Below are 13,031 nucleotides of genomic sequence, written 5' to 3'. Positions count from 1 at the left end.
TATCGGTCGATCACTATTGCATTGTAAAGACAGACAGGTTTGTCAGGACATTGTAGTGTAATCATAGTCATTGTAGTTACACCATATGTGATCCAAAAAACACACTGCATTGTAAGAACAGACAGGTTTGTCAGGACGTTTTAGTTTAATCATAGACTACACTAGGACTGGGTGGTATGATGATGTATATTGTTATGTGGTATGACAGGTCCACCGTAAAACAGATATATGTATTCTGTGTATACAGCAACATGTAAATGAGTGGGCATGGCTAACTCACATTAAGCTAGTTTATTAGAGAAACATGGAGAAAGGTTAATGAGTAGATTAAGAGGACCTACAAAGTAATTCATAGCAGGATAAATTGTTTATATTTTCTTTGTGTTAACATATTTACTGCAAATGCCCAATATAGGTTTTGGTCTGGTATTCCATATAACCAATATCCTAGGAGTAATGAGTGCCGTATCACACAAGAGCTGTTTGTCCCAATTAACATGAGTGCAACCTTGACTGATTTTATACAGCAGTTTCATAAATAAAAAGGTAATATTGTGATATATTTTAGATACACTATTGTCTGTTTTTGACAATTATGCCATTGAAAATATTACCCATAAAGCAACAGCAGAACTCCTGTGCACGTCTGATAAACACAGTGCTGTTTTGTGTCTGAATTAATTGAGTGAGTGAATGTCCCATCAAACCACTTTCAGTGCAGTGTCTTGCATTGTTTCACAGCATATCACAATTAGGGCTGTGCAAAAAATCTGATCAGTAAAAGCGCTCCTGTAATTAGTAGTATACCTCCAGCATGTGCGTTCTGATCAGGGTTGCCAGGTTTTCAAATCAAAGCCTGCCCAGTTGCTTCTCAAAACTATTATTAGTTAATAACGCAAAGTTATTGGTATTGGGGTTTCTTCGACCTGCGGACATGAAAAACAACCGCGGACTTGGCAACACTGGTTCAGGTGGAGCGGCATTTACCACACAGAGCCATAGTTCACTGACAAGCTACACAAAATCGCTTTGTCAGTGAATTACGGCTCTGCGTAGTAAAGGCCAAACAGTAGGGCTGCACGATATTGGGAAAAAATGACATTGCGATATTTTATTTTTCTGCGATATATATTGCGATATGAAATCGAATCAATTTTTTTCTTACAAACAAAAATGGGGTGAGCACACTTACATTCGCATTTTAAAAGATTTAGACATCGACACCATCGTGCCAATTGATTAATATGCGCGAGGGAGAGAGAGCAAGACAGCGCTCGTGTTGTTTAAAGACGGAGAGCGTGTGGCCGGTGCTCGCTCACTCGCTCTCTCTTTTTCTCTCTCGCTCGCTCTCTCTCGCTCACCCTCTCTCTCTCGCGCGCGCTCTCTCTCTCTGCCCTGTTAAACTGACAGGACTTAAAAACACATGCAAATGATAAACTTTCAATCTATGATGGTTAAGCTGTGCAATTAATCCACGAATCACATTCGTCAAGGGACGGGGAGTAACTGGCCCGTACAGTTAATGAATAACGGATCAACTACGACAGCCTACATCGCACATCCTGCGATGTGACTATCGTGGACTTGTACATCGCGATATCGATGCTTAAACGACACATCGTGCAACCCTACCAAACAGTGTTGCCAAGTCTGTGGTTGTTTTTCATGTTCCCGGGTTGAAGCGACCCCAATACCAATAATGTGATATTTAGCCCCTAAAATGCAAATTTTACCAAGGCAGCCCCTGCCAAAAAATCTTGTATTTTATCGCCCAGAACGAAACGCGATTGGGCTAGTTTTGAGAAGTAATTGGGCAGGTTTTGTTTTGAAAACCTGGCAATCCTGACATGAACGCATGTGCTGGAGATAGGGCTGTCACTTTTGTGAAAAAAATCATTTCATCATCATTGCAGGCTTCAACCCTGCTGCATTCATGATTTAGGCAATTCAAAAATCTCCAAGATTATTTTAAATAATGATTCAATCCATTTCAAACAAATGTTCAAAAAAATTCAACTTTAAATGGACTTGTTTTTTTTTTTTATTGAACGTAACCGACACTTAGGATAGATGGCACTAGGCAGGCTTAAGGAAATGCACCAAAAGGCTAGGACCATTACAAATTTATTGGACAGGAAAACAAGTCGATCAACATTTCGGGGTCCAGAGCAGAGCGTTTTTTATTCACTGTATGTCCAGCTGTTGAGAAGACGTGCCCCAACCACACTGATGTCCCAGGGACACTTAGGTACAGCTGCGCAAGGTGGGGTTATTACCAGTCGCTGTCAGCTTGCAATGGTCCTTTTCATAACTCAGAATCTCCTGTAACTAGATGCGCGAATGAGGCTAATAAATGTCTACTGCGCTGAGAGATCTCCAGACGCGCGTAAACGCGTCTTTACATTGACTTAACATTGAAATCATTTGAGTCGGACGCTCTATTCGCGTTTGGTGTGAACGCAGAGAGGTCGCTTTCGACGTCACTGGGTCTTGTAGGCGTGTAAAATTGCTGGTATTTTAGATCTAGCTTTCGCAACGCATATTGCACTTTCGGAATTCTTTATTTTCTTTTTCCGCTTGGTTGTGAGTTGTTACATCTATATTTTTTAATTGTTTAATTCTTTTAAAATTAATAGTGTACATATTTGGTTAAAATCGATTCCCTATTTTCATTTTCGAAACTTTTTTTGGTTGGTCCAATCGACTGTGCAATCGATTTTCAAACTAAAAGTGACAGCCCTAGTTGGAGATATACTACTAATCACAGGAGTGCCTTTACTGACTAGATGCACATGAAAAAAAAAAAAAAAACAGCCCTAATCACCATATTTTTTTCCTTCTTTAGCTTGAGCAAATATTTGACATCAGTTTTTATGTGCATTCACTGTCTCTTTTACAGATGAACACAGATGCCGTTACTGAGATGTCAAGACCTTTGCCAAGTTCAGAACAGGTATTGTGTCATTTTGGTTGAGTGTGCTTACTTTTTATCTATAAAATAGAAAGTTGACATAGAGACTTGTGGTAGAGTTACACACAGTTAAACAGAAAACACACTGCATTACAAGGACAGAATGATATGTCAAGACATTGTATTGAAATCATAGGCTACACAATATTTGTAGCATATGTATGACAAATGCACTTAATTATGTGGTGTCCAAACAACCAAAACTGCAATTTGTTTCATTTTAAAGAGGTCATGAACTGCCTTTGTTTTTTTGTACTGTTCTCTGAACTCTACTTATAATTTTATCATGATTTGTATATTAAAAAATGAAGTTGTGTATGTATTACAGTCTGCATCCTTCACAGATGGACGCTGCTGTGATTTAGGTTAAAAACACATAAATGTTTAGTACATATCAAATGATTTGTAATAACAGACAAAGCATTAGTGACTATATAATAAAAAGTTATTCACACTTTTACTGTCAACATTACCGTCGGATCCCATATAGTTGGCACAGCATCGTCTTTTAGTTTCAGTCTTTCTGAAAATCCTTTGTCAAATTGTGCCTTACTTGTAAATATAGATGCATCTCAAATTAGAATGTCATGGAAAAGTTCATTTATTTCAGTAATTCAACTCAAATTGTGAACTCGTATTAAATAAATTCAATGCACACAGACTGAAGTACTTTAAGTCTTTGGTTCTTTTAATTGTGATGATTCTGGCTCAGATTGAACAAAAACCCACCAATTCACTCTCAACAAATCAAAATATGGGAACATGCCAATCAGCTAATCAACTCGAAACACCTGCAAAGCTTTCCTGAGCCTTCAAAACAGTCTCTCAGTTTGGTTCACTAGGTTACACAATCATGGACAACTGCTGATCTGACAGCAGTCCAGAAGACAATCATTGACACCCTTCACAGGGAGGGCAAGACACAAACATTAATTGCCAAAGAGGCTGTTCACAGAGTGCTGTATCCAAGCATGTCAACAGAAAGTTGAGTGGAATGAAAAAGTGTGGAAGAAAAAGATGCACAACCAACAGAGAATCATCAACGTCATCATTCATCGTCTAGCTCTTACAATGCACACATATACTGTATTAATGAGCTGCTTACTGACACACACACAATATCAGAAATTTCGCAGCTCACACATCCAGGAGAGAATAAACTTTTCAACGCTGCCCCACGACTTTTATTAAATACAGTTTAAATACTGAATTGCTACATTATATTTTCCAGCGACGAGAGGATACAAGAGGAAGTAAACTCACTCTAAAAAGATCTATCTCTCTCTCTCTTTCAAATAGGCAATATTTTAGAAAATGGTTTAGCGATATCTAATTATTGGGGGGATTAGTCTGCAGCAGTTATTGCCCTGATCAGGCATATGCTGTGGCACTATTATGCAGTGTGTAATGATATGACATTAGCAAATTAGAGATTTTTTACAAACATTTATTTTAGTAACATGGCCGTTAATATGAACTCACAATACTTTTCATTAAAATCTTTATTTATGCCAAAAAAGCTTATATTTATATGTCTTTTTGTTTGCTGTAGCAGCCATGTTGTTGAGATAATTCATACCCCATCGTTTGAAGTGTGGTCCTGAAAAATCTTCATTTGAAGGGTTATGTGGCCCTTCCCCTTACCCCTACCCCTCCAACCAAAAGAGAATCGAGACACCCTCACCCCTTCACGTGAACGCGCGAAACTGAGGGGTAGGGAAAAGGGGAAGGGCTAAGGGGTAGAATTGGGATTGGGCCATAGAGTTATTATAGACATTGCATTCAGTAGCATTGTATGAAGCAAACTGTAAGAGTTAATGTCAGAGCAGTTTACAGTACTTTTCTTTCTTGATTCAGTGACTGGAAGTGTTGAAGATGGTGAGACCATTGACAGGAAGAGATGAATGATTAAACATTTCAGACTCTACAGAGGCAAAGTAAATCAGTGTTTAGTGAATACAGCTGAAGAGTCTGATCTAGAGACGGTCAGTACAGTAGATTTTGTGAGAGTCAGTGTATAGTGCTGTCTGCTCCTGACCTCTACACTTGTCAGTGTTTAGTTAATACAGCTGAAGAGTCTGATCTAGAGACGGTCAGTACAGTAGATTTTGTGAGAGTCAGTGTATAGTGCTGTCTGCTCCTGACCTCTACACTGTCAGTGTTTAGTGAATACAGCTGAAGAGTCTGATCTAGAGACGGTCAGTACAGTAGATTCTGTGAGAGTCAGTGTATAGTGCTGTCTGCTCCCGACCTCTACACTTGTCAGTGTTTAGTGAATACAGCTGAAGAGTCTGATCTAGAGACGGTCAGTACAGTAGATTCTGTGAGAGACAGTGTATAGTGCTGTCTGCTCCTGACCTCTACACTGTCAGTGTTTAGTGATTACAGATATAAAAATTTGTTTTTCCAGCTTACTTCTCAAAGATTGTTGCACTTTATAATGATGATTTTACAACTCTTATTGTCAATATATTTGTAATCCTGCTTTACTGGTTTTAAATGTCTCATATCTTCCTTGCGGCTGTTGTAGCTTACATACAGTTCTTCATTGAACTAGTTTTGAATCAAATGTTCCATTTTCTGTATTTTACAGCATCAGAAAGAGCTTTATTTTCAACTGTGCTTGTGCATACACAGAATTTGTTCTAGTGACATAAGCTTCCAGTACAGAGACAACAACACACAGACAAAAAGAAAAAGAATGGTGTGGTCTTCATTGACTTACTGGATTTCATCACTTTTCTGTATTTCTCGAGCACCAAATTATTCACTAAACTGAGATCTCACTCGTGCTGACGTGAGGAACACACCAAACACACTAACTAGCTTCACAGACTCTCACCCACCGGGATTCATGAAATAGAAATGTTTTTTGTTTTTTTTTTGTATGTTTTTTTTTGGTAAGAAGTATCTGCATTGATTGAGACGACCCAAATATTTCTGTACACTGACTGTTTTGAAGCTGTAAATCTAGAATGGATGTTACCGTCCCTCAGAGGAAGTGTTTCTTCCCTGTAATCAGTGTTTGACTGAGTCGGTTTCATTAAAAGCTGTCTTCAGCAGGATTCATTGTGAATGTGTTGTTTTATTCTGCACTCATTGAGTATTTCTAAAGGTATTCAGACTGATCAAGCAGCCCAACTATTTATTTATTTATTTATTTTATTTATTTATTTACTAGCAATTAGTCACAGAATGATAAAGCAACATTTTTAGTTTTTTGGACAATATCAAACGTATATCTACAGTCTAAACTGTGAAATAAAAGTTTTTGTTCTGGCATTAAATGCATATAAATATACAGTTTGGATTAGTTTCATTATATAAAACTATGTTATTTTGTTCATATAATATATAATTACACTTAGTTTATTATTATGACATCACAGTCCTATTAAACCCTGCTGTCTTTGTAGTGCAGGGTGTTGTCTTGTTTGTGTGTACTGGTCATATTCTAATGAGCGCTGATGTCATCGTGACATCACACTGTCCTCGCAAATCGCTTTGTCCTCATAATTCATGTCCTTGTAAATCAGCAAAAAATCAGGATGTTGTGTATCTTGTTTTATATATGATAAATAAAAAATAAACTATGTTTTGATGCCCTGATTTTTTTAAAGCATTTATTTATTTTTTCTATAAAAGGAAAGCACAGTCCCTATAAACCAATTTTTTCAGAAGAAACTGTCCTTACAATGCAGGCTTAACTGAATAGGTGTGTGTGTGTGTGTTATTGTGAATCAAGTCACCTTTATTTACATAGCGCTTTAAACAAAATACATTGCATCAAAGCAAGTGAACAACATTCATTAGGAAAACAGTGTGTCAATAATGCAAAATGATAGTTAAAAGCAGTTCATCATTGAAATCAGTGATGACATCTCTGTTCAGTTAAATAGTGTCTAAGAAAGAATAAGAAAGTTCATGGCTTCATTGTAACCAAGAGAGCAGAATATGCTACAGTGAGGAATATAAAGAAAACTAGTACCTTCCTCCAGAACGACAGATCGAACCCTGTTGAGGCCTCAGCTTGGCCTGAGATGGATCTGAATGTTCATGAACAAAAACCCAAGGAGGATCTGATTGCTTCTCCTAAACTTAAATGGGATCTGGTTGATTCAGTGGAACTGTATGCCCCGGGTCCAAGCATTCTCAAGCCACGACATGAATGGGATCTGGCTACTCCACTGGATTTGGGTGCACCAAGTCCAAGCGTTCTTGAGCCAGAGGCTAAAGTTTTATCTGAACTTTCAAGTTTGGAGAACTACGTCCCTTTAAACATTCTTCAACTAGAGGATCGTTTGAAGCAGTGTACACTGCTCAAACAAAGACATGTCACCGATGTCTGGCCCAGGGTCTTCATCGGAGACGAGTAAGTCTGCAACACAGTTGTATTTCTCTTATTGTTCTTTCATTTATTCTACATGGTAAATCATTTTTTGTGAAAGACTAACCTAGGCTGTTGTGTTCTTGTGCAGAGAGACTGCAACAGACCGAGATATGCTGCAGGAGATGTGCATCACTCACATTCTGAATGCTGCAGCGCCCAAAAAGGACTTGAACTTCTTCTTGGGAACATCTTATGTTGAAGACATAGAAGGAACAGTCAATACAGGGTCTAGATATTACAGAGGCTTGCACATCAATTATTACAGCTTGCCTACAACAGACAGACACTGTTCTGACATCAGCAAGTGTTTCATGTCAGCTGCAAAATTCATTGACAAGGCCGTGAATAAGCCAGGGAGTAAGGGCTGACACACACACACACAGACTCCATTTCTTGTCTATTATCAAGTGTACTATAGTCTATTAATTAGATTTCTGACAATATTTCTTTTTTGTTTCCTCAGGTAAGGTGTTGATTTGCTGCAAACAGGGTGTCGACCACTCTGCGACTCTGTTTCTGGCATATCTGATGATCTGCCATGACATGATGGTGGAGGATGCCATTGATCACGTCATAAAGTGGAGACGCATCCAGCCCTCCAGAGACTTCCTGAAGAAGTTGATGCTCCTCAATGCTGAACTTGTGAACAAGCGAAAACTAAAGCTAGAGGACATAAAGAAAGGCAAAAAGAGGAGAAAATGGCAGCTTAAACAAAAGTGTATAAATATACTAAAAGATATAAAATAAAATGTGCACATATAGAAATGTCAATAAAATTAATGGGCAATGTCCTGATAATGAGCTGCTTTGTTTTGTAATTTATTTATTTTTTACAATGCAAATGAATATCTGCACTGACAGAATCAAAATAGAGCACAGATTTTAAAAACATAGCGAGGAAAGCAGCACAGATAAATAAGTAAAAAATAAAAATATTGAAATTAATATTTTTTATGTATTTTATTTATGTACTTTAGGTACTTTAATGAATTAACTTGTTTTAAATCAGTGATAAGAATCGTGTATCAAACCAATTCAAACGGCCAGAGTCAGTGGTTTCAGTAGAGGTTTCGTAACTTCAATTCAAAATTCAAAATATTTGTTCGCCACTAGGATAATTTGCAGACATTTTAACGAAGCATAATAAAAAGGAAGAATTTTATTACTCTCTAGACAAAGCTATTCAATACAAAATAAGCCAAAAAAATAATAATAAAATAACACGTGTATATTTACATAGCCCATTCATGGTATAAAATGATTGGCTTATGGGATTTAATAGAGATTATGCTTTCATTTAACATTTACATTTAATCATATATGAAAAGGATCCATTACCAGAAGATTTACTAGGGATCACTTGAAATGAAAATAGCCTACTGTGTGTGTGTGTGTGTGTGTGTGTGAGAGAGAGAGAGAGAGAGAGAGAGAGCATGCGCTCTTCAAGATCAGAAACGCGTTCTGTGGGAACGACCATTCATTGCGCGTTTGTTTATTTAAATCTGTTATAAATTAAATAACTTTGAACAAAAATTGATTGACAATAATAATAATAAAAAAAACTGTTTCAAAATGTTTTAGATATCGAACAAATCAGTAACAATTAAGGTTAAGTTACACAGAAATGACCGTAAGTGGAGTTTCACGAGTCTTCAGTAAAAAATGACATCGCTGTACTTACAGTAGCCTTACAAGTTCATTCAGTGAAGGATTCGTCAGGATTAAGATTCAAACCATGCAATCATGAAACATGAAAATAAACTTTAAGATCAATTAATCATTTGTTGATGGTAAACCTGCATTCAAAAGCATAGTAAATGTGATTTTTTTTCATGCTCTGTCGCTGAAGATGTATTGCAGCAAACGCGGACATAAACGCGATATGAAATCTAGTTGAAAACCGCTATAAAATATGTATATATATAATTTTTTTTTTTTTTTTTTTTTTTTTTTTTTGAGATAATGAACCAACCAGCGAAAATGCTGCAGTTGGTAAACAATCCGTTTCCATGGCAACTGTGGAACGATAACAAGACGCGTCACTGTTTCATGACGTCACAGACCCAGTCAGTATAAAAGGTCTCGCCCTCGTAGAATCTTTGTAGTTGATTGATGTTCGCAACAGAGACGTTAGTCTGAGTGAAGTCTGTGAATACAAACCTAGCAACACTTGTACGAACGCCAGTCCGTATAGATCGAGATATATTTAATCTGTACAGACAGTGTGTATCAGATAACGTTACAGTTTAATCTGACATTACCAGATAAGGATTACTTATCTATCAGTATGAGAACCACAGACACAATGTCCACAGACATGAGAGAGGTGCTTCTGGAGGTTTACGTCAACGACGCCTTCTACTTTGGTGACAGCTACTGGGCATCAGATGATAAAGATGTGCAGCTGGAGTTTGAGATCACCGGTGACATCTACGACCTTATCAGCGGCAGTGCATCTCGAGAGTTAGATGTGCAGCTGGAGGTTGTGACAATGGATCATGTCTCAGGCAGATACTGCAGTCCAGGAGAGATGCGTGTGCAGCTGGAGGTTAATGGTAGAGACAACATCTCAGTATGTGAAGTGAAAGATTTGCAGCTGGAGATGAACAGGAACGACAGCATCTCAGAGCTGAAGAGCCCTACGCTGGTCTCTGAAGATCTGAGCGACCCAGCAGGACCTTCAATGGAAGAGGCCAATGATCAGGGTGGCATGGATGCTAAGAACAGTCCAATAGGTGAAGACATTTGTCTTATTCATGTTTATTTCTGATGTTAGAGATGTTTCTAATAGATAAATATTATATGTTGGGTGTGACAAAGACCATATACTGTTTTCCTAAACCTCGTTGAGTTCTCAAGCTACAAGCAAAAAATTTGACAGTGACCTTTAGACTGATTTGAATTTTGATGTTATATCTTTTCTAAATTATCTGACTTAAGCAATACCTGTAACCAACTTCCAAACGCTGATAGATTTCCATTAAGGGGTGAAAAAGTTTGAGAGTAATGCCTCGTTTAAAGTTTAACCACTCTTTCAATCTATCTGCTAAAAATTGTTGGATACATGCTGTAAAGATCTGATTGGATTTTAATTGTGGTTTCTTAGCAGTCAGGTGAAGTTTAATGGGGTTTGAAATGTTTTTCAAACTTCAAGCTTTTAAAAGTTTTTACTTTCATACAAGGCTTATCCAGTTTGTTTTCTTATTTTTTTCAGGACTCACTGTTGGGGAGATGACCAAGAAAATGTGGGCAATCTTCCAGCAAATTTGTGCAGTTTTCCTGACAAACACTCCAAAAACTGTTGGGCAACCTGAAGTGGATCTTCTTGATCTAAAGGATCCAAGTGCTCCCAAGCCAGAACCTGAATTGGATCTGGTGGATACTGAGCAATTGTGTATCCCTGAACCTGAAGTGGATCTCGTTGTTCTTTCTGAACCTAAAATGGATCTGGTTGATTTAGAGGAATCATGTGCCAGCCCAAAAGGTGAAAAGATGAAAATAGAAATGTCTTCTTACAATTTGGACTAATTAATCATATTTAATCTGGTTAGAGATGTTTCTAATGCCACATTGTTTGTTTTTCTTCTTTCGTCAGAAAGTACCAAAGCCATGAAGAATAAGAAAGTTCATGGCTTCGTTGTAACCAAGAGAGCAGAATATGCTACAGTGAGGAATATGAAGAAAACTAGTACCTTCCTCAAGAACGACAGATCTAACCCTGTTGAGGTCTCAGCATGGCCTGAGATGGACCTGAATGTTTGTGAACAAAAACCTAAGGAGGACCTGGTTGCTTCTCCTAAACTTAAATGGGATCTGGTTGATTCAGTGGAACTGTATGCCCCGGGTCCAAGCATTCTAAAACCACGACATGAATGGGATCTGGCTACTCCACTGGATTTGGGTGCACCAAGTCCAAGCGTTCTTGAGCCAGAGGCTAAAGTTTTATCTGAACTTTCAAGTTTGGAGAACTACGTCCCTTTAAACATTCTTCAACTAGAGGATCGTTTGAAGCAGTGTACACTGCTCAAACAAAGACATGTCACCGATGTCTGGCCCAGGGTCTTCATCGGAGACGAGTAAGTCTGCAACACAGTTGTATTTCTCTTATTGTTCTTTCATTTATTCTACATGGTAAATAATTTTTTGTGAAAGACTAACCTAGGCTGTTGTGTTCTTGTGCAGAGAGACTGCAACAGACCGAGATATGCTGCAGGAGATGTGCATCACTCACATTCTGAATGCTGCAGCGCCCAAAAAGGACTTGAACTACTTCTTGGGAACATCTTATGTTGAAGACATAGAAGGAACAGTCAATACAGGGTCTAGATATTACAGAGACTTGCACATCAATTATTACAGCTTGCCTACAACAGACAGACACTGTTCTGACATCAGCAAGTGTTTCATGTCAGCTGCAAAATTCATTGACAAGGCCGTGAATAAGCCAGGGAGTAAGGGCTGACACACACAGACTCCATTTCTTGTCTATTATCAAGTGTGTTACAGTCTATTCATGAGATTTCTGACAATATTTCTTTTTTGTTTCCTTAGGTAAGGTGTTGATTTGCTGCAAGCAGGGTGTCGACCACTCTGCGACTCTGTTTCTGGCATATCTGATGATCTGCCATGACATGATGGTGGAGGATGCCATTGATCACGTCATAAAGTGGAGACGCATCCAGCCCTCCAGAGACTTCCTGAAGAAGTTGATGCTCCTCAATGCTGAACTTGTGAACAAGCGAAAACTAAAGCTAGAGGACATAAAGAAAGGCAAAAAGAGGAGAAAATGGCAGCTTAAACAAAAGTGTATAAATATACTAAAAGATATAAAAGAAAATGTGCACATATAGAAATGTCAATAAAATTAATGGATAATGTCCTGATAATGAGCTGCTTTGTTTTGTAATTTATTTATTTTTTACAATACAATGCAAATGAATATCTGCACTGATAGAATCAAAATAGAGCTCAGATTTTTAAAAGAGAGAGAGAAAAACAGCACAGATAAATATTTATAAAAAATAAAAATATTGGAATTTATATTTTTTATGTATTTTATTTATGTACTTTAGGTACTTTAATGAATTCACTTGTTTTGAATCAGTGATAAGAATCGTGTATCAAACCAATTCAAACGGCCAGAGTCAGTGGTTTCAGTAGAGGTTTCGTAACTTAGGCTGTGTATCCTTCAAAATATAATTTGTTCACCAATAGGATAATTTGTGGACATTTTAACGAAGCATAAAAAGGAAGAATTGTATTACTCTCTAGACAAAGCTATTCAATACAAAATAAGCCAGAAAAAATAATAAAATAACACATTTATATTTACTTAGCCTATTCATGGTATTACATGTTTGGCTTATTGCATTTAATAGAGATTATGTTTTCATTTTAACATTTACATTTATTCGTTCTAAAAATGATTGCAACGATACCTTTTCTCTATGCCTTTATCATTATAGTTGTAGTGTGTTAGACACTACAACTATAACTGACCCTCTGTTGTCACATGGAGTACTTTGATGATGTTTTTCTTACCTTTCTGGACATGGACAGTATACCGTTCACACAGCTTCAATGGAGGGACTGAGAGCTCTCGGACTAAATCTAAAATATCCTAAACTGTGTTCTGAAGATAAATGTAGGTCTTACGGGTTTGGAACAACA

The 13,031-nt window shown here is 37.5% G+C and overlaps 1 protein-coding gene across 1 annotated transcript; it reads left to right on the top strand.

Annotated features, from left to right (window-relative positions):
- Positions 1-6,801: 6,801 nt before the first annotated feature.
- LOC113055620 (uncharacterized) lies at positions 6,802-12,505 on the top strand. Its single transcript, XM_026222039.1, has 8 exons — positions 6,802-7,343; positions 7,450-7,718; positions 7,825-8,087; positions 9,556-10,096; positions 10,576-10,845; positions 10,957-11,437; positions 11,544-11,812; positions 11,913-12,505. Exons 1-8 carry the CDS (start codon positions 7,012-7,014, stop codon positions 12,209-12,211), a joined length of 2,724 nt encoding a protein of 907 aa, XP_026077824.1. The 5' UTR covers positions 6,802-7,011; the 3' UTR covers positions 12,212-12,505.
- Positions 12,506-13,031: the final 526 nt, after the last annotated feature.

The sequence above is a fragment of the Carassius auratus genome, chromosome 36 (genome assembly GCF_003368295.1).
Source record: "Carassius auratus strain Wakin chromosome 36, ASM336829v1, whole genome shotgun sequence".
NCBI classification, from domain to species: Eukaryota; Metazoa; Chordata; class Actinopteri; order Cypriniformes; family Cyprinidae; genus Carassius; species Carassius auratus.
The sequence above is the reverse complement of the archived record's forward strand: the minus strand, read 5'-3'. Positions and strand labels throughout refer to the sequence as shown.

Coding starts and splice junctions, on each gene's coding strand:
- LOC113055620 (XM_026222039.1), top strand. CDS start 7,012: ATGGATCTGAATGTTCATGAACAAAAACCCAAGGAGGATCTGATTGCT. Junction 8,088..9,555: donor TTAAACAAAAGTGTATAAAT/ATACTAAAAGAT, acceptor CAGTCCGTATAG/ATCGAGATATATTTAATCTG. Junction 10,846..10,956: donor ATCATGTGCCAGCCCAAAAG/GTGAAAAGATGA, acceptor TTCTTTCGTCAG/AAAGTACCAAAGCCATGAAG.